The following is a 20,809-nucleotide window of genomic DNA, read 5'->3' as shown; positions in this document are numbered from 1 at the left end:
TCTTCATCACTTTGTGTTCTTCACGGCGTGAGGACACCTTGAAAAGCTCGATCAGGTCAGTACTTTCCTTTCTTCAGGAGGGGTTGAAACGAAGACGGTCTCCTTCCACCCTCAAGGTCTATGTGGCCGCCATTTCTGCTCACCATGACCCTGTTGAAGTCTCTTGGGAAGCACGATCTGATCATCAGGTTCCTGAGAGGAGCAAGGAGACTCAATCCACCTCGCCCTTAGCAAGTCCCCTCTTGGGACCTCGCAGTGGTTCTATCGGCAGAGCTAAAGTTTCTATCTTTGAAAACTGCGCTCCTGACAGCTTTGGCTTTGGTGAGGAGGGCCGGCTAACTCTCACGTTATCTTGTGATCTTGTGGTATGTGCTCAAAGTTCCCAGCACTCCTTTTATGGATCAGGTGGTGAGCTTGCAATAACTGCCCCTGGAGAAGGCAGACTCAGGCCTGGCGCTGCTCTGTTCAGTATGTGCGCTCTGCACTTACGTAGACAGAACTCAGTGCCTTAGGACCTCAGGCCAGCTCTTTGTCTGCTACGGAGTCCAGTAGAAGGGAAAGGCTGTCTCCAAGCAGAGGTTATCAAACTGGATAATGGATGCTACTGTCCTGGCTTATCAGGCTCAAGACTTGCCATGCCCCCTAGGGGTGGGAGCTCACTCAACTAGGAGTGTAGCTTCCTCCTGGGCACTGGCGAATGGCACCTCGCTAACAGACATCTGTAGAGCTGCGGGCTGGGCAACACCTAACACATTTGCTAGATTTAATCATCTCAGTGTAGAGCCTGTGCCCTCCTGGGTACTCGCCCCTTCGGGCCAATAAGCACCTGCTCGGTGTCAATCTGCTTGCTGCGCCATTCCACTCCACGGACTGGATGCGTGCGCTGTTCCCCTCAGGTGAGTTCCTCAGTTCAGAACCCTGGGTTCCTCCAGCACTGTTGATGTCACCAGCACTTGCATACATGCCCCTTGGGTCAGCCCTGTGTGGGACTAGGTGCCTCCATGTGTTGTGATTCCCCTTTCTGGGCAATCCCACGTCTGTATGTCTACAATAAGTCTCTTCGCAGCATGATCCTTGATGATAATGCCAGAACGAGAGTGTAGTTCCCAGCCATATCATTTTCTGTTGGTCTTAGTACACAATGTATCGACAGAAAAGTCAAGTTTTAAATAGGAAAAAACTCTTTGGTCATTTTTGAGCGATTTACTTACGTTCTAATCCGATTCAATGATCTACGCTAAGCTAAAACTGCTACCACCAGACCCGAAGATCGGCTAAATGGATTCGTAAACAGTAAAACTACTCTAGGGGAGTTGAAAAATGAGCCTTTTATTTTTTTTTAAGTCCTTCCTTTGAGGAACACATGATCTAAAATTACACTGTCATCAGTGATGTAAGTACCTATCACTACACAGGCCTAAGAAATTGCATACATTAATATCCACTGCAGAGTTGATAGTTCAGCCCATTTTACCGCTGGATTAATTTGATAAGCTGTAAAACAGTGATTCTGTCAATATTATTGAAGAAAGTTGACAACAGAGCTTAATATTAAAACTACTCTTGTAAAATGTTGTTAATTCAAAAGTATTATACTTGTCAAAAACAGCACTATTTGTGTATAGTAAAGGTTTGTGTGAGATACAAGGTATGCATGTAAGGCCCTGTCCTAAATTTAATTCAGGAGTGTGTCCAGGATGGCTGTAGAGTGTCCCTTTTGTGGTCACTTTTGTGGCCCTGATGCAGAATTTTGCTGAGTTAGAACTGATGCAGGCTCCACAGCACAGCCAATTTACGGCCAATGCCACTAAAGTATAAACTCCAAGGAGAAATGAAAGGGTATAGGGCACCCTTTGTGACATGGCCTAACTGAGATTGTGTCCTAATTACTTACATGCAACAGGAGTCGGGCCTCCATGGCCTCCTTACAGGTGATGAAATATGGCTTCATTAGCAAAATATCCTGACGTAATTTCTGAAGTACAAGAATGATAAGAAATATAATTAGATAGCTTACTATTGGATGCTGTTTCAGCAAATGTTCATAATGACCCGCTTTACAAATAATAATACAAGATGTCCATTGTCACAATTAAAAAACTTACTCTGATTTCCACCAGCTCCTCCACAAAGTTAAAGAGAAGAGGGTTGATTTCCTTCAGTTTGAGCACAGGCCTGGTTATCATCAAAGCAAGATAGCGCATTGATGTACGACACACCTGAACACATCAATACACACACCACAATCAAAGTCATAAGTCACCTTCAAACTGAAAAATATTCATATGTAACATTTTAGGTTAAGGGACAATTCTCACTATTAACTACTTGATATATATGTGGAATATTACATGATTAGCCATGCGATATGAATGTATATCAACACAACATTAATTCAGCCGTAGTCAATCACATCATGCCGATATACAGCCATATCGCATGGCTACTCGTGTGATATTACTCATTCATATCAAGTATGATAACTTGCATCTGATACAGCATTCATTCTTCAACTCAATCTTATATTCACAATAAATTATCAGTTTAAATGTCTGCTGGGGAAAGCAATATCTTTGTCACACTATCCTTTCATCTGTTAAGGATGACAGTGCTGCTCAGTGAATTAGTTGGCTAAGTCTTATTGGTGTTACTGAAAGTAAAAATAACTTCCTTGTTTACAACTCTGTTTCAGTCTTTTCAATATTCAGCAGTATTTACTGCTGAGTCGCCATCTAACTGTGGAAAAAAGTTTCGATATCACTTGAAAATCATACTCCTATAAGCCAATTAGATTTGAGGACCAGAAAGAACTGTTAGATCCAAAAAAAAACAAAAAAAAAAAAAACAGTTTAGTGGCATATTACAGGTGATAATGTAAATAAGGGATGCACCAAAAACAAGCAGCCAGGGACAGGAATCAGACGTTTTTCTTCATTTTTGAATTAAACAGTCTGTGTAAATACATCAAATGGCACTTCAGGTTATTGCACATTTTTATTGCACAATGTGTGGAACATTTAACTGTTCATGAGGTGTACTGCCTGGGGGAAGAAACTGCTCTTATATCAGACTGTCCTGGTATTTGTGGCTCTGAAGTGGTGGCCAGATGGCAAAAGTTAAAAAGGCGATAACCTGGATGTAAGCCTTTTCCTCACTCTGGATGTATACAGTCCTTGAAGGGAGCACCAATAATCCTTTCAGCAGTCCGAACCATTCTCTGTTGTCTTCTGAAGTCTGATTTTGTAGCTGAACCAAACCAGACAGTTACTGAAGTGCACAGGAAAGACTCAATGATGGCTGAATACAATTGTTTCAGCAGCTCCTGTGGCAGGTTAAACTTCCTCAGCTGGCAAAGGAAGTAAAACTTTTGTTGGACCTTTTTAACAGTGCAGTCGATGTGAGTGTCCCACTTCAGGTCCTGAGAGATGGTGGTTCTCAGGAATCTGAATTACTCCACTGCTGCCAAAGTGATGTCTATGATGGTAAGTGGGGAGTTTCTCTTGAAGTATAGTATTTAAATCGTACTGAGCTGGATGATGACATCACTGAATTCAATGATGAACTGCCTTTAACCCTCTGGAGATTATTCACGCGTATACTTTCACTTTTGATCGTACAGATAAGAGCTATACATCAATATAATATTTTTTGTATACAGACATAATAAAAACAAGACTTTCTGCATTTATGAAATAAAGATAACAAACAAGGTGAGCTTTCTGCAGCCTTTGTCTGCGGTGAACTATCTCAGTGAATACTCAACAAAGATACATGAGAGATATATCTATAGAAAGTTTGACATGTCTACTTTTAAACTAAACAAGTTCTACCAAAAAGAAATATTCTGTGATAAAGTAATCCATATGAAAACAACGCAATATCCAGATTTTCACGTCTCCCTTCATTATATCTAATGCGCCCACGTGCTGAACGCGCTATTGAGATTGTAGTGTTTCACTGAAGCGCGCGGCTTGTAAATGCCTATACAGAAAACAAAGCAGCGAGACTGTTCTTCAAGTTTTTATTTTACTGTTTGCTTCGTGATGAGAGGAATAAGACATAATTCACCCCAAGAAGATGTGATGAGGATCAACTCAGGATTTGCGTTTGGGATTTCCTCAGAAAAAACAATGAAGCACTTTATTCAGCAGAGATCATAAACATGAGTAAGTCTCTTTTTATTTATTTATATACTTGTATAAGGTTTCCCATAACGTGAAACATTTTACAAGTTAGACTTTTTCCAAACTATAATTCCTAACTAAATGTATAATCAAGTGAAACATTATGAAGTTTTAATAACAATATACACCATACCATTCAAAAGCTTGATATAAATAATATAAATGTAACAAATAAATGTAAATGTAACAAACAATGCTGTTCTTTCAATTTATCCACAAAAAAACCCTGAAAAAATATGCACAACTCTTTTTTACATTAATAATAATAATGATACTAATAACAATATACTTTTTTTTTTTTTTTTGAAAATCAGTGTGTGACTGCAGCACTGATGTTAAAAATTCAGCTTTAAAAGTAAGCTTTGGTCCTAATAAACTGTTTAAACAAAGGAATTAATGTATAATTATTATTAATGTAACGATTATATTGTTTATATTATTAGTATTACAAAGGCAAACATTATAATACTTTCTTGTTTTCCATCAGCATTAAGCAAATAGACATTTATATAATTTAATCAAATCTTTAAATGGCTAATGAACATTTAATATCACAAACCATGCAAACAAGTCAAATCTAGATGTGAGATCTTGTAAAGTGTGCATTTTTATCCAGCATGATTTCCTGTTCTGTTTGACGGTCGGTCCGTGTGAAATTAATGCTTTAAATTCGTGACTTCAAATTATGCTGCGATTTATGCATTTGACCACTGTCCATGCCATTTTCTCTGCCTGCTGTATGTAAAATGAGTGTTACCCTGGGTTTATCTGAAAAATATGATTTGCAATGCACACAAACTTACCAGAATACTGAGTGCCCTGTTGGCTACAGTGTTTACCTCCTTTTTAATTATATTTTTATTAAATATTTATTTATTTGTGAAAAATACTTTATCATCCTAAAAGGGGGGGGGGGGGGGGTGAAATGCTATTTCATGCATACTGAGTGTTTTACACTGTTAAAGAGTTGGATTCCCATGCTAAACATGGACAAAGTTTCAAAAATTAAGTTGTACGTTTGAAGGAGTATTTTTGTTCCAAAAATACCTCTTCTGGTTTGTCACAAGTTTCGAAAAGTTTTTTTTGAGTATGGGTCTGTGTGACGTTAGATGGAGCGGAATTTCCTTATATGGGTCCTAAGGACACTTCTCCCGGAAGAGCGCGCGCTCCCGTATAGCAGAGCAGAGGAGGAGAGACATTCACTGATCAGAGCGAGAGACCAAATTGTCACAAAAGAAGTGTGTTTTTGGTTGCCAGGGCAAGACAACCCTGCACAGATTACAAAAAAAAACAGCATTAAGGGACCAGTGGATGGAGTTTATTTTTACAGAGCATCAACGGAGTTGTGCAAGTGTTTTCGTTTGTTCCCTGCATTTCCAAGATGCTTGTTTTACAAACAAGGCCCAGTTTGACGCCGGATTTGCATATCGTTTATTTCTTAAGGATAATGAAGTCCCAACGAAAAAGGGTCACGATCGTGTGTTGGAACCGCAGGCGGTGAGTAAAACTGCTTCAAATATCTCTGTGTTGTTAACTTAGCTATCGGCGCGTAAGCACATCAAGTAAACAACATGCGATGTTGTCATCAAACTGCACTTTCCACATGTACAGCTTAAAAAAAAGAATAAAAAAAAAAGACGACATAAAGTGGAACTTAGTCATTTTCCAAAACCGCTAAGCAAATATATACAGTTTCAATACATACCACATAGAGACGTCGTTGCTGATGCTGCTCTTGTTAAATTTCAGCCTCTGGATCTGATTCTGGATCATAAATATAGACTGTTTCATCGGGCGCATGTGCCTGGACCTAACTTCCGGTCTGTTGGCTGCAGTGCCTTGCCTTCTACAAACGCAGTTACAGTTAAGGTGATGAGTAGACTGAAGTTGGGCTCAGGTGGTTGTGCTGCGGGGTGTGTTTCCCATACATTTATTTTATTTTTGGAGACTCGCCACAATTTTAAAACTGAACGATTTTCAAAAAGGCTTCGTTGAATAAACATGAGTAACGTTACGTACTGCACTTTTATTAATAATAATTCCTTACATTTATATGTTTAAATATCAAAGCGAGGCACAGGTGTTTTTATATCGCTGTATTTCTGAAGGAAGACTTGCATGTTATATGCCTGATAAAGCAGCGTGTGAGCGTAGCTCTGCTTTGTTTACAGCTGTTACTGAGAAACCTCTATTTCTCGCGCTTTATGTCTATGCTTTAAAACATCTCCTGCTGGCAAGTAATGAATTTGCATATTCATTAAGTCCGCCTGATCTACGCAGCAAACATATTTTGTTTGTTATCAAAAAATGTCTACTCTAGAGGGACTTGGCTGTTGTTATTTATTCTATTTGGAAGTCTACCGGAAGTTAAGATAGGTCCACAATACGGGCACGCACAGTAACGTTTGTTTATATTGTTGCCGTTGAAACCGTCTATACGGCTGAATCTGACTGTTAGCCATGGTTTGTTTTGGATGATGTTTTTTTCCTCACGGTAATGTCACAGCTTCCAAACGCTCTCAACGCAAAAGCCTACTCGCGCTCGTGATTCTTTAGCTCCGCCCACACGCCACGCCTCCAGGCGCTCGTGTTTTTCCGGGAAAAATCAGTACAGACTATATTTCTCTTATAAATATAATAAAACTAAAGACTTTTTGGAGTTACGAAGGATGCAGTACTACTCTATAGGTACTCAAGATTAGCAGGATATTAAGTGAAAACGAGCATCTCACCCCCCCCCCCTTTAAGTATACAGTAAGTATGTTTATTTTACACATTTACTTTTTCAATCCATTGTCAAATGATTTCAAATTTCTTAAATATGAATAAAAATATGTTCCAGTCTGGATCCCGTGGCAGCTGTGATCCATCATGGAGGCAACTGTTGCTTCACCAAGTACTAGAAGGAGTGCTACCTATAGGTAAACACAAATTTAAATTTAAATAAGTGGTAAAATGAGTGTTAAAATGAGAGTGAAGAGGAGGAAGAAACATGATCATAATAATAAAAAAAGGAACAAAACAAAGAAACTTATTAAAAAGTAATAAAAAAATAAAGTAAAAACAAAAATAATACTAGAATAAAGAACTAAAATGGGAGGTAACTAGAATGGCGAGAATGACATTAATGACTAGAAGAAGCAGAAGGGAAATAAGAAAGTAATACTAATTGAAATGCATGGATTTAAGGAGAGAGAAGTTGACCTCTAATAATGCCCACAAAGTGGAGTGGATGAGCCCAGAAAAGGTGAGATCAGGAGGGTAGAGGTGGAGCCTGCCCTCTAGCGTTAGTCTAAGGTACTGGGCCTTAAACCCAATCGTACTTAAAACTGAACGTGTTTAGTGTAAGATTACTCTCGTTATAATGGACAATTTACCGCAGCTTTGTTAAGATCAATGTGACTCAGATCCCAACAGTTTCTTAAGAGTTTGTGCAACTTAACTGCACATTGATGTGTGTCAGGATTTCTTCACTGCCAGTAAACAATAAAAATTATAAGCAAAAGGGAATATTCGCTGTTATACACATTTAACTTGATCAAGGATTTACAAACTCCCATTTACTTTACAATCAGTTACTGGCTCACAGTGTTCTTACGATCAGAACTGCATTATAAGCCACGTTTCCACCGCAGGAACTTTACCCAGGAACTAGGGACTTTGGCCTGGTACTTGGTGTGTTTCCACCGCAGGAACCAGGAACTAAATAAAGTTCCGGGTAAAAAAATGCCCCTCAGAAAGTCCCTGCAAAGTTCCGGAACTTTCGGGGGCGGGACTTTGGCGCTAGACATCCTGATTGGTTGAGTTCACGCAGCATTGGTTGAGTTCAACCACCATTTATTCGGATCAACATTTTCAAAATATTACTGTTATTGTGTCATGAAATGTAATTTTAAAGGTATTTCAGGCGAGAATGTAGTTGTTTAAAACTCAAATCTGTTGTTTATTTATAAAGACAGCGCCTATTTAAAAAAGTGTTTCACCGATCTCGGAGAAGGTGAGCTCCACACGATCAGCGGGAGCTCAGTGATCATCTATCCGACCAGAAGCAGCCTCACCTCGAATAGACCTTCTGATATGTGCCGCTGGCTCTGATGTCTCTTTAGTGGATTAACATAAAATATAATTCAGCTGCGGGGTAAATCTAACCGGTTTTCTTTGGTCTGTATTCAATTTATCTATATGTTAAAATGAAAATAAAAAAGGCAAGTCTATATAATATTTCGTTTCATTGTAATGGCTGTATATAACGTTACACATATCCCTGAACTAAGTACATTTCTGCAGCTGTTATTATGTTTAAATGAAAACGAAAGGAGGCAGTGGTATTTTATATCCTATTTCATTTTATTGTAAATATACTGAGGGGAGAATTGCAGTAGCCAAAGCGATCTGAGATCACGCAGCATTGGTTGAGTTCAACCACCATTTATTCGGATCATTTTCAAATATTACTGTTATTGTGTCATGAAATGTAATTTTCAAAGTATATCAGGCGAGAATGTAGTTGTTTAAAACTCAAATCTATGGTTTATTTATAAAGAGATCGCCTGTTTAAAAATGTGTTTCGCCGATCTCATAGACGGTGAGCTCCACTCGATCAGCGGGAGCTCAGTCCTCATGTATTCGCAGAGAGCAGCTTCACCTTGGATAGACCTTCTGATATGTGCCGCTGGCTCTGATATGTCTTTAGTGGTTAAACAAAATATAATTCAGCTGCGGGGTAAATCTAACCGGTTTTCTCTGGTCTGTATTCAATTTATCTATATGTTAAAATGAAAATAAAAAAGGCAAGTCTATATAATATTTCGTTTCATTGTAATGGCTGTATATAACGTTACACATATCCCTGAACTAAGTACATTTCTGCAGCTGTTATTATGTTTAAATGAAAACGAAAGGAGGCAGTGGTATTTTATATCCTATTTCATTTTATTGTAAATATACTGAGGGGACAATTGCAGTAGCCAAAGCGATCTGAGATCACACAGCATTGGTTGAGTTCAACCACCATTTATTCGGATCATTTTCAAATATTACTGTTATTGTGTCATGAAATGTAATTTTAAAAGTATTTCAGGCGAGAATGTAGTTGTTTAAAACTCAAATCTATGGTTTATTTATAAAGACAGCGCCTGTTTAAAAATGTGTTTCGCCGATCTCATAGACGGTGAGCTCCACTCGATCAGCGGGAGCTCAGTCCTCATGTATCCGCAGAGAGCAGCTTCACCTTGGATAGACCTTTCTGATATGTGCCGCTGGCTCTTGTGTGGTTAAACAAAATATAATTCAGCTGCGGGGTAAATCTAACAGTCTGTATTCAATTTATCTATGTTAAAATGAAAATAAGAAAGGCAAATTTATATAATATTTCGTTTCATTGTAATGGCTGCATATACACATATCCCTGAACTAAGTACATTTCTGCAGCTGTTATTATGCTTAAATGAAAACCAAAGGAGGCAGTGGTATTTGATATCCTATTTCGTTTTATTGTAAATATACAGTAAGGAGAATTGCAGTAGCCAAGACGAGCTGACTGAAGTTATCAAGTATGCTGCTGTTTATAGATTTACCGGACTTGCGTCGTCGCGGACATCACACTCCCGAGTCAAATGCACAAAGTCTGAACTAACTACCGAGGGTGCACGTCCAAAATCAGCTTAATTTTTTTCTTTTTTTTTAAATCAGCGGTACTTTGTATTGAGAAACGCGCGCAGACCTACATCACCAGTCTATTTGCCTAATCTTCCCGGTACTTTACACCACGGTGGAAACAAAGAAAGCAACAGGTCTGGGGGGAAAAAAGTTCCTGGGAAAAAAAGTTCCTGGTACAAATGTTCCGGGTAATTTCGGTGGAAACGCAGCAATAGGTGCACATTAGTTAGCTACTTTAATGCAGTCATTCCCAACCATGCTCCTGGATAATTTAATTTAATATTATAAACTGCAGTTTACTTTAACATTTAACATTAAATAATGTTAATGTTAAATGAACGTGAGAAGTTTTCTTTGTCTCCATTTATGGCCAATTTGCATGTTTATTGCAGGTCAGGAGGATTGGTGCAGTTTTACCCAAAATATAGTACAAATAGTATGATGCATTTCCCAATCACATAGTGTAAATAATTGTTAAAGAAATAAAGAGCAAAAAAAAAAAACATCTAGAAGATATAAAACCAGAGATACATTTCATATATCTGAATGTAAACTGCTAAACTAATACAAATAACGAGTGGTAACTAGGCTAATATAATAGGGAAACCTACAAACAACTTATGCATATACCAGATATATTTGTAACTGATTAATTATAGTCTGTATAAAGAAAATGACTTTATGTGTGTGTTACGTGTATTGTGAGCAAGGGCGTAGTTTGCTGAGGTCTGTAATTTATATGCAAATGACAAAAGGCTAAAAGGGTCTCCGAGACATAAAGCCCAAATGATCATCAATGATCCTAAACAGCTACTACACTACTCCAAAGGCCTTTGCGATGGTAAATTCCAAAGATCTTGAGTTTTCTTTAAAGAGTGTGTACTTGGTGGCCTGACATATTTCCATGTTTCACCATGAAAAAGGAAGTTGTTGTAACTACACAATTTCCAATCTTCCCTAAACATCACACGTTCTCCTGGCCTGAACACATCTAAAGGCCAATATTCTGTTATAATCATAGCACCACCTGCTGGCAACAGGAAATAGCTTGTTTTAGAACAACTTAAACATGCAATTTTTAATCTGCACTAGACTTCGTATGTTTGATAAAAGTCCTGGCTTGAAGACTCCTACATTCCAAAATTCAGTTAAAGTCTGGCACACACATGTTTGTTAAGATTTGTGGTTTGAATACATCTAAAGGCAAATATACAGTTACAATCATAGTGCTAACTGTTGGCCACAGGATATATCATGGTTTACACTAAACCAAACATACCATGTTCAATCTGCACCAAACTTTGTATGTTTGATAAAAGTCCTGGCTTGAAGACTCCTACATTCCAAAATTCAGTAATAATCTTAGTGCCACCAGCTGGTAGCTTAAAGTCTGGCACACATAAATTATCTTGCCATATTACTTCTATATTTACCACTTTATACCTTGTGCAATTTTCGGTCATTTCTAACCAGATCATTTAGATTTTTTTTTTTAAATCGTAGCTTCACCAGAATTGCACTAAACTTGGTGACTTTTATGAGGACCAGAAAGAACTCTCAGATCCAGAAAAAAAATACACAAAACACACAAAAAAGATTGAGGGCATGATTTGAAAAAGTGGTCGTAAAAAAAAAAAAAAAAGGCACCTTCATATGAATCTGGACAGCATCAGGTGTTTTATTTATGGGGTGTAGAATTGTTTCTTTCAATGAATGTAATAGATTATATATCATAATAGTAAGGCTATAATATTATAAATCAGGTTGGTTTGTATTGCTGACGTAATATGTAAATTATATGCGACTTGCACTTAGACCATAGTGCGGCCCGCTGGAAAAAAGGTTGAGAACCACTAGGTTGCTGTCCAATTTTAAACAGGAATTGTTCATTTTAAAAAAATCAAATTATAATAATCATTTAAAATTTCTTTTTTACTTATAAACTCCTTGAGAATTTAAAGTTAGTTTAATAGGTTTTAATTGCTTAAATTATTTTTATTAATTAATAATATGTTATCATGTTTATTCTTGTAAAAAATACGTGGGGGCAATCCGAATATTTGTTTTGCTTTACCTATTTATGTAGGCTACAATTATTCAAAAAAAAATAAATAATAATAAAATAATGTCATTTAAAAATACCATTGGCCTGAGTAATTTTGACCATTATAGAATTGAGACTTTAAAGATTAGTCATTTAGGTGGTAAAAATACTGTGAAATTACATCTTCCTTCCGTTAGAATTAATGTTTTCCTGCTTGCTAAATGTTGGGCTCATGATCAATAAGTTGTATTGGTCTCAATCTGATTCAGTAAAGTCAAACCGCAGACAGTGAAGCCTCGGAGACCCGCGCACTGTGAGGCGGGAACAGAGGATTCCGCTTGGTCTTAAAGCTGCGGTAGGGAACTTTTGACGCTCTAGCAGTTAATAAACAAAACTGCTTGCGTCTTGCGGAAGAATATCGTAGCCGGAACTACTTCTCTCTGTTTATGTCTATGAAGAATCACAAAAGTACTGGGTTACTCCGCCGCGGTACCCCCGAAGAAATCTAAAATAGTCCGAACATAAACACTTATTATAGGTGCACCCTAGTGATTCAGGAAAGCTAAAAACACGGTTTGGAAAATGGATTCATGGTGTACTCGCTTATTATATATATTTTTCTACATTTTGAACACAAACAAAGTTACGGACCGCAGCTCTGATTGGTTGATTTCTTACCGGGAGCGGTCCGTAACTGCAAATGGCAAATAGGACCACTGGGAGGAGCCAGAGGAGCTTGATTTTTTTTCACATATTATCTGTCTCATATTCGACTGTCAGGACATAATGACAGGTTTAACAAATTTGTAAAAAATATATATTTACAAAAGTTACCTACTGCAGCTTTAAAGCCTTCCTCAAACATCCACGATCACAAATAACAATGATTTTCATAAAATAATGACTAATTATTAATTGATGATTTGTTATTATCATTATGGTCTTGTGAAAATAATAATATGGGCTGCGAGAAAATTATGAATACAAAGAGCAGTGCTGCTGAATGCAGGCATGTTTCAGCCCAGTAACACACCGTTCCTCAGAGCCAAAACACAGACCGAATTCTGTTCAGCTGGAGTGGGTTGGGTTTTGGGTAGTTAGCCTTTGCATGGCTTGTGGGGGTCGAGATAAAGGTGTGAATTTCATATGGAGAGTGTCTTATGAGGCTTTCACTTGCTGAACCGGTTTATATAGGACTTGTTGGTGGTTATATTCACAGTGCTGGCTCTCACCGACAAGAAAAATGCAACATTCACACATTACACTATTCATTTTCGTTTAAAAACATTTCAAGCTTTCTGTAGATATATGTTTAATGTATGGGAGACACCACGATATTATGTTAATTAAAAAATTCTACATTCATTATCATGTCAAAATTTAAGTGATGAGATGGCGCCTCCCTGTCATTAATGCACATTAATAATTTTTGCACAAACACTTGAATATGAGCTTTGTGGTTTTCACCCGCTCCAAGAGCGCTCCATCATGAGTACAATTCATGCCAACAGCCATATAACTGCATATTCAGCTAGAATTCATGTTAAACATATTTAGCTTGATCAGAAGGTTACAATGACTGCAAGAGTCGAGTGGGATGTTAAGAGTTTGTCTGTTTCTTTTACTGATTATTTTCGGGTTAAAGCATGATTTAAACAGATTCACACTCAATCGCTTTTTCAATAATGCGTTCAAAAAAAATGTAATTTACAGTGCTACTACATTATCAGCATGCTATCTGATTTTGAAATCTTGAAGTTAATTGATCTGTTTAGATAAAATAACTGACAAAGATGTTATTTTCATCACAAACAAAATTTTCACAGCAGAAAGCAGCAATTAAAGATGTAATGCTTACAATGTTATTAGTTTGGCGTGTGATATAGGGAAAAAAGTTTACACATAGTTTAAGCCACTTTGAAACTCTCCTGTTATTTTTTTTAATTATTATTATTATTTTAAATGCTATGTTATGAACATAGCATTTCAAACATACTGAAATACTTTATTCATGGAGTGAAGGCGGAGCGTGTTTCTGGTATCAGTGCGCGCACAGGGGAAGTTGTTGCTTCTCACAGACTCTGCTGTGAGTGAGAGAGATGTTTCACCCGATGAAACGAAGACGACCGCGCGAACACAAGCACAGCTCATCTGCCAAAAATCAACCAGCAGCAATGCTGGTTCATCGACTCGCCAAGCTTTACTTTTGTAGGTCGCATGGCAGTAAATAATTCGATAATATGACCATGCAGTCAATACAGATATTTAATAAAAACATTAAAACAAGCAGGGCTGTAAAATAAAACAATAAAAAACGCATGCCAGATCTACACCAGACACAAGTGGAACGATCCAACAAAAGACAGCAGAACCCAGTGATGGATACACTCGACACGATCCCCATCAGTGAACTGATGCTCGTTCTGTTTATGATGAAATGTACTGACACTGTGTTCAGATGATTTGACATTATAGTGTGATGTCACACTTTTCGCTGTGTGGCACAGATGACAAATTTCAGATTTTCTACACTTTTCGGTGTAGACACACAGAAAGTTTCTGCTCTATTTACAAACAAGTTCTAAAAAAAAATAAAAAATATAAACCAGTGGCATAACGAGATGGAAATATAAATTAGAAAATATATTAACAGGCCCTCCGTCCATGACACTGACTCACTGCTGAGCTGCCAGTTTTAATCTGAACAGCTCTTAAAGCTAAGTGGATGGTTAGATGCATGATGGGCTAGTATTAAAAAATAAATAATAAAAAAATAAAAATAAAGGTCTTTCCAGCATTTAGGTATAACAGTACTGTTTTTTTTTTTTTTAATCATTTTGTTGCAGTTATAAATTTGACTGCTAAATGAATGATAAAGAACTATATTAAAACTTGTTTTGTAAAATGTCTTTGTCATTTGAATATTGATTTAAAAATCGGTTTAAATCATAAATCAGATTTTTTTTTTCTAAAATAATAATAAAAAAAAACTGGGTTTTTTTTTTTAGGCCATATGATATTACCCTACTTTAAGAGCAAGTAAAGACGGTTCCCTTTAAAATCACTTAAGTTGTCAATTATTAAAGCTTTTTTTCACATCGTGTGAATGTTGTTGATTATAATGAGAGAACTTGAGTTTAATCGTGAGGACGTTTCATTAATTCTTTAGAGTTTCAAAGATTTAATCGTGCCGGTTTAATTTTATTCGTTTATTGTTTTAGGCAAATTAGGCCTAAATAACTGGAACGAAATTATACAGTGCTTCACATTTAAACATTCAAAAATTTCTTAATCAGTTTACAGACAAATGTCTTTTTCCCAATAAGTTATGTCAAAATAAAGGACAGGTAACGAATAACAAAAATGCATGTTGTTTTATTAAAGGAAAAAATATATTTATATTTAAAATAGAAATTAAAATATAGGCATGATATATTAAAATATTGACATTTTGCATATTAATCCATGTAGCCTACCCCCCTAAAATAGGCTACCACTTTTAATGCTCCGATGCAAAGTAAACCACAATTTCTTTTGAATAATGTAACGCATAATTAATATAATATAAATAATACTGCAAATCTAAAATATGGTTTAATACCATGTAGCTTAGAAAATATAAACACAGACTCAGGCACAGGCTTGACATTTATCCTGCTTGAATTCGTTCAAAGAAATGCACATAACTTCATAAATACCAAACTTTCATCTGTGAATATTAAATATTAAATATATTAAATATTTAAACTATAGGGTTTTTCTTTCATTTTCCGTGACTGAAGCAGTCAAATGTAACACATCAGTGAGGCAAAACTGACGTCTATTTGTGAAAATGTGCTTTGATGCGCTTGTTTGATAACTTGTGGTTAAAGCGCCACTCAGCGGTCAAAGGCTGCAAATGCACTTTATACCGCCGCCGACGCGGTACGTGCGGCTGTAAAAGAGGCGTTTTCGATGTCTACTTAGTGTATGTATATTGGGGCGGGGGAGTGCTGCCACAAATAGTGTGTAAGGCTGTGGGAAACACTGCAGTCTCTATAGAATAATGTCAGAGTGAAAGAGTCTCTACATGTTGAGAATTAACTGACTTCTGTGACATGAGGTAGCTAGCAGATGGTCAATTTAGCCAGTCTGTCTGCTTCTTGACATGGGCCCAAGTTACACCTGTTTCACACATACTCCATCTGCAGTGCATATGCATTACGTATTATTTTACGCACCCATGTTAACGGATTCCAGTGTTTACACTGCACGCGGTTGCGGTCCATCAGTGCGTTCCAGGAGTGGTGCGTCTGCAGCAGTGCAGCCATTGTTTACATACCAAGTCTAATTTTGCTGTGCTGCACGTGCTGAATTAAAGTGTTAGCGCATTGTTTGTGGTAAAAATGAACATGGCTAATCTCGCTAATCTTCCACCCTCCTTATCCCGTTGTGCCACTTGTGCCGCCTCTTGACATGGGTTTAACGAATTATAAAAATTATATAATACACTTTTATATTAATGGTAAGGTACTTTACAATCAGAATTGATTGGCAAGCAGCTGCAGTTACTTATGTTTAATGTGGTATTGATTGCAATTGGTTTATGTTTTTAATAAAAAGCAAGCTATCTACAATGAACAGAGAGAGAGAGAGTTAGATACAAAATATGCTGGGGAAGCAACGTAAAAAAGGGTACCAAGCCTCTCGTCAGAGGAAGTTGAAGTTTTGCTGGACTTTGCCATGAGGTCAGATATCACACCCCAATGGTCCACTATAAGCTGCACGTTTATGGCCGCGTATCCCTTTCGCGATATGTACGTCTGATCAATCACTGATGGACTGGCGATAGGGACGAGTGTGCCATCCACCAGGAGGCAATCCCCGGCATGGCGCAGAAGGGCGTTGGTGCCAGTGTGGACGCACCTCCACACAGAGGTCTTGATTAGGCTGTAGCCCTCTCCCAGGACCTCGATGAATCTCTCTGTAGCAAAAAAAAAAAAAAAAAAAAAAAAAAAAAGTAGTGCTGGGCTTCAGGGCTTAAAGCAAAATTCGGCAAATTTTCTTTTTAATATAGCCACGTCAGGAAAAATGTCAAAAGAGCTTAAGTTTTGCCGAATAAAACAAATGACATGAACTAAATGGCTCCGCCTCTGGCTCCGTCTTTGATTCAATACAAGGACACGTTGGATCGCTGCCATAGTTGATCGCTTACTGGACACCACCATGCTTACCCATTTATAGATCTTAGCCATTTAGAGCCAAATTGTTTGCCAGATTTTAATTATCAAAAATTTTTATTGTCAATTCGCTTTAATTACATTACAAAAAAGTCTAGGCTAATTATCACCAAATTAGTTCTGATACCACATAAAGTCAACTTCATAAATAGGCCTGTATCCATTGTGAACATAATTTATTATGAGTCTTAAAAAATAACATAAAATCATTGTTGAGCCACAACATTGTCAACATACCATAGTTTGACTTGTATTTCGCTGCGCTGATTTCTAAAGACTGCTGTACAGAGTCTTGAGCTCAAACAACGCTAAGAGAGAGCTTACGAATGGTCCAGACCAACCTTACGAAAGTATGACTTACAGAGGATATACTTAGCGTAAGAACGTGTCGGGAATCGTGCCATAAGGTTAAGAGAGAGGTTAAGGAATAGGTTAAGAACTACTTAGCCATAAGAACGTTTTGGGGAACCGGGCCCAGAACTTTTGGGGGTGGACTTGGGCACTAAACATGCTGATTGGTTGAGTTGAGAATCAGAATCAGAAAGAGCTTTATTGCCAAGTATGCATACAAGGAACTTGTTTTAGTGACATAAGCTTCCAGTACACAGAGAGAACAAGACACAGAATTTTTTTTTTTTTTTTTTTATTAGGCAAATAAATAAGTGTATAAACAATTGTGCTAAAAAGAATAATGGAATAGGATTGAGTAAGATGCAGGGATGTACTAGGATGGAGGGGAAACAAATAAATAAAAATGTATTCACAATATATTCACGCAGCATTGTGATTTCAACCACCATTTTTTTCGGGCAATTTTTAAAATATTACTATTGTGTCATGGAATTTAATTGTAAAAGTATTTCAGGCGAGAATGTAGTTTATTTATAGAGACAGCACCTTTTTTAAAATGTGTTTCGCCGATTTCGGAGACGATCAGCTCCACGTGATCAGCGGGAGCTCAGTTCTCATGTTTACCGATGAGAGCAGTCTCGACTCGGCTAGTCCTTCTAATCTTTGGTCTTTATTAAATTAATCTATTAATATGTTAAAATGAAAATAAAAAAGAGGAAATACTGTTTTTATATAATATTTAGTTTCACTGTAATGTACTGTAGGCTATATACTGTAGACCTACAAATTTGCCTTAACTACATTTCTGTGGCTATTAATATATTTAAATGAAAACAAAATCAGGCAGTGGTGTTTGATATCATATATCTAGTCTAATTGTAAATATACAGTGAGGAAAATTGCAGTAGCAAAGGCGAGCTGTCTGATGTTATCAAGTACGTTGCTGTTTGCAGAATTACCGGACTTGGGTCATCCCATCTGTGTGAGATGACACTCCTAAATCAAACTCGCAAAGTCCGAACTACCACGGATGCAAGTGCAAAATTTGCGTACTTTGTATTGAGAAACACGGGCAGACCTACGTCTCCAGGCTATTTGCCTAATCTTTACAGTACTTTTGATTGCGTTGGAAATGCAGGAATCAACAGGACTGGGGGGAGAAAAGTTCCTGCGAAAAAAGGTTCCTGGTACAATTGTTCTGTGTAATTTTAGTGGAAACAAGGCAGATGTGCCACATGACGTGTAAACATGGGAAAGGACGCTGGTGCAATGTGGTTGCCGCTTTTTCTATGTGTTAAACTTGATTGTTTTTTGTTTGAATATGTTTTTGGACTGATTGTATATCAAGCGGTGACTTTTGCTGCCTCTAAGCTTGGAATTTGGCATTTTCCTGCTGCTAATATTAGATTTAAGGTACAAGGCAACAAAATGCAGTTAGCATCTAACCAGAAGTGCAATAAGCAGTAAGTACATAATATACAAGGTCTACAATATGTACAGTAACTATACAGATAATTATTATGGACATAATTTACAGATTTTAAATACTATCAGCATGTATACAGATGGATTATGTAACCGTGTATGTACACCATAGGCAGAACTATAAACATATGAACATCATTTATACTACTTCAATGGAAATTGCATAGAAAATATTTCAGTGTGCAAATTGATTACTCAGTATTTCTGGATGAACAGACAGTAGTGCAAGCAATAACAAGTTTACTGTTTTTTGCTTGTTGTAAATAAATAAATGAATCGGTTAGATGTAGTGATGAGGAGGGGTGGTGGGTGGTGTGTGTGTGTGGGGGGGGGGGGGGGGGGGGTTGATGGGTGTCAGAGGGCAGAGTTCAGCAAGGAGACAGCTGTAGGGAAAAAGCTGTTCCTGTAACACCGACTATTGCAGCAAGTCTAGTTCCTTCCAAATGAATGGGTATTACTGACCAGTATGTCCCAATTACAAACATTTACAAAGTCGATTACATTTAACATGGACCAGCAAGTACCAGATTCACTTGAAGGTGTACACATTTATAATATTTTTTTTCTTGTTTTAGTCATGCTGAAGCATCAATGAATATGTGCAGGAAAGAGAGGGTAAACAAACATACATCCTTGCAGTTGGACAAACCAAGAAGACGATTGATACCTTCTATATCGCCGTTGACAAACAGCTCATCCTCTGCCAAGGCACCAGCTCATTGGGTGCTTTTGATGAACTGTTTAAATCCCACTACGTGTTCAACTTGTCTCATGATAAGTCCCTGGTCCATTTCTACACTTTTCTGCAGACAACTGTCTACAACATTGATGTTACCATAACAGATGAGTCTCTAGGAGTTTGTGAGTTGCTGGCAAAATTTTGAATGACATATGAATATGTTTAAATGTTTCATTTGTCAAGCAGTGCATGCTACCAGCCAGGGCCTAATAACTCATTTGCGAATCAGCCACGGTTTCTATCCAGGCACCAAGTTTAAGTTCGTTTGTGCACAAGATCATTGTAGGTGACAGTTTTAAAAATGTTCAGGTTAAGAAAAAAAACATTTACTTAGTGTACACGATAAGGGTTATTGTAGGCTGATTTTAACAGTTTACAAATTAGTACAGAAGTTGCAGGAACAAGTGTTGTGCAGAGCCCTGATGCTGGGTATTTTGACAACAATGGATCTGGTCAAAGTATCACAGAAAACACAAAAGATAACTGTGCTACAATTATTGCCTAACTCCATAATAGTCCATAATACTCTTACATGTACATGCAAAGGGGAGCTAAAGTGGATTAGCCATTAGATAAACCAGATAATGCAGTTATGGGAAATAAGTCAGAACCACCCGAGTTAAAAACCATCAGTACCGTTTTACAATGGGGTCTACTATTTATACTTAGAACAGTGATATGTTGCATAAGTATTAACATATAATATAAAATCTCAATTAGATCCCAAGACTAATTCATAGAGACCAAAAATGGTATAGGTAATGTTACATGAACGAGTGGTTCTATCATAAGCATGCATAATAATAATAATAATAATAAACTTTATTTTATAAAGTGCCTTTAAAGGCAACTTCTCAAAGCGCTGTACACAAACAAGCAATACAAAGCTCAAACAATAAAAGTAACATCAACAATCACATGCTAATTTAAAAAAATAAGTCTTAAGTCTACTTTAAAAATGTTCTAGCCCTGTGCTTCCCTAAGGTCAGGAGCCAGAGAATTCCAAAGGACAGGAGCATATGAAGAAAAGGCCCTGTCACCCATAGATTGTAAGCGTGTTTGAGGAACAACCAACAAGTTGGATTGTGAAGAACGCAGTCTCCGAGTTGGGGTATAGGAAGTTAACAAC

General features: G+C 37.3%; 1 protein-coding gene across 13 annotated transcripts in view; it reads right to left on the bottom strand.

The window, feature by feature from the left end:
• def8 (differentially expressed in FDCP 8 homolog) overlaps positions 1 to 20,809 on the bottom strand; it is a 179,906-nt gene that overhangs the window by 19,176 nt on the left and 139,921 nt on the right. For 12 of the 13 annotated variants that reach the window (XM_052582289.1, XM_052582279.1, XM_052582281.1 and 9 more), the window contains 2 exons: positions 2,106 to 2,219; positions 1,895 to 1,975 (listed from right to left, as the gene is read on the bottom strand). The exons of the other annotated variant lie outside the window; for it this stretch is intronic. In XM_052582289.1, coding sequence (XP_052438249.1) covers positions 1,895 to 1,975; positions 2,106 to 2,219 — 195 coding nt within the window. The remainder of the gene's footprint in view (positions 1 to 1,894; positions 1,976 to 2,105; positions 2,220 to 20,809) is intronic. 13 annotated transcript variants of the gene reach the window in all.

This window comes from Carassius gibelio, chromosome B18 (assembly GCF_023724105.1).
Source record: "Carassius gibelio isolate Cgi1373 ecotype wild population from Czech Republic chromosome B18, carGib1.2-hapl.c, whole genome shotgun sequence".
NCBI lineage: Eukaryota > Metazoa > Chordata > Actinopteri > Cypriniformes > Cyprinidae > Carassius > Carassius gibelio.
This window is presented reverse-complemented; position numbering and strand designations above follow the sequence as displayed.